This window comes from Brassica oleracea, chromosome C7, assembly GCF_000695525.1.
Source record: "Brassica oleracea var. oleracea cultivar TO1000 chromosome C7, BOL, whole genome shotgun sequence".
NCBI lineage: Eukaryota > Viridiplantae > Streptophyta > Magnoliopsida > Brassicales > Brassicaceae > Brassica > Brassica oleracea.
Genome location: NC_027754.1, coordinates 45422385 through 45424110, shown reverse-complemented (window position 1 = coordinate 45424110; position 1726 = coordinate 45422385). Strand labels below are relative to the sequence as shown.

General features: G+C 34.1%; 1 protein-coding gene across 1 annotated transcript; it reads right to left on the bottom strand.

The window, feature by feature from the left end:
- Nucleotides 1–324: 324 nt before the first annotated feature.
- On the bottom strand, nucleotides 325–1100 carry LOC106305065 (pathogenesis-related protein PR-1). Its single transcript, XM_013741445.1, has one exon. The coding sequence runs from the start codon at nucleotides 981–983 to the stop codon at nucleotides 483–485; it is 501 nt and encodes a 166-aa protein (XP_013596899.1). The 5' UTR covers nucleotides 984–1100; the 3' UTR covers nucleotides 325–482.
- Between the last annotated feature and the right edge of the window lie 626 nt (nucleotides 1101–1726).

Below are 1726 nucleotides of genomic sequence, written 5' to 3'. Positions count from 1 at the left end.
TCGATATCCATACCGACCGCCTCTTCCCGAATCATACCTCTCCTGTTGTGATTGGGAGTCTGCATACATAAGTTTATCTTGGTTTTGCTCGTCATGCTTATCTTCTTCCTCATCATGAATTCTCTCATCATAAAATAATAGAAAATGGTAAAATAACAAAAATAATAGATATGATTAATAAAAAAAGATGTTAGAGGAAAATATATATAAAACAAATATTCTTATGATAATTTATCTTGTTTTCGTTTACGGACTTAGGTTAAAATATTTTGATGAGATTTGGATCTCTTAGTTAGTCTTATTAACCAAAACAAATGGCCCTCACAGAAAAATACATAAGAAACGTCGGAAAACAAACGTTGTGGGCTTTTCCAACTTGAACCAATCCAAAATATCATTTGTATACAAAAAGAATAAGAGTTAAAAACGCAAGAACAACCTCTTTTGGTATGAGTTTTTCAAGATATACAAATAAATCATACTCAATAAGGTCTCCTACCAAGAAAGTTCCCCGGTGGATCATAACTGCACGCCAATAACACGCCACCTCCACCATTACAGATCACATGAGCACAACCAATCCTCTGCGTGCTCTTCCACACAATCTGCGTGTAATGGCCACACATCTCGGCCCGACACGAGTTAGAGTAATAGTTATAACTCCTTGCTTCCGACAACCATCCATTGGCGGCTTGAGCCGGGCTCCATCTATTGCCTGAGCCCCAGAATAGATTCTCACCGTATGGACCGTTTGAATGGATCAAGGCGCAGTCACCGCGTCTCTGATTGGCCCACCATTGCGCGTAACGGGCTAGTTTAGCGTCCCACATTAGCGGTCTGAGTCTTAAGCGAGCCCTTGCTGCGTTTTGTGGAGCCATGAATTGTTGTTGGTAGTTTGCATCAACGCAATGAAAACATGCTACAAGTAGTATGAGAGCCGCGACTGCAACCGAAACACCATTAATGTGTTTAGGAGGAGCCATCGCGGGTGAAGCTTGAACTAATGGTGTTTGCTTGGTTTTATATAAGCTTCAAATCGTGAAGAGAATAATGTTTATGGTTTTTGGTGATATTTATTTATTTTATACAGTATAATAAGGTTTTACGGAGGAAAGTGTCAACTCTATGATTAGTGGTGTACATGTTCGATTATGATAGCCACATTTGAATTTTGTTCTGAACTCTTAGATTTTGTGAACAATTAAGCATGTATTATAGTAGTTTATATATGCTTAATTAATATTTTATGCATAGTAGATATATAGATATATATATATTAGACCGGCCACCCCCAAAAAGTCTTGGAGGCAAGAAGTTTTTGTGGAGTACAGTAAAGAACTTTCGTTAATAGTATAATATTATTGTAAATAGATGATAATTATTCCCTTTTTTTACCAAGTCAGCCAGCAACATGTATAAGATTCCTATAAAATACCATAATTTATGTTTACCACAAATATTTAGGAACTAGATTAAGATCCGCGCCTTGCGCGGAATAAACATTATATATATAAATTATTTTATGTATTATATTATGAAATAATAAATATATATTGAATAATTAAAAGTCAGTAACTATTACATATATAATTAAATTGGTGCGAACGTATAAATCAATTTTATTAATCCAAACAATTTTAAAAAAAATTTGATAGGATATGTAATAAAATTTAAATGATATTAACATACATAGTATATTTTTAATATTAATGTCTATTAAATGATG

Excerpts from the sequence above, each read along its gene's own strand:
- LOC106305065 (XM_013741445.1), bottom strand. The coding sequence starts at position 983 with ATGGCTCCTCCTAAACACATTAATGGTGTTTCGGTTGCAGTCGCGGCT.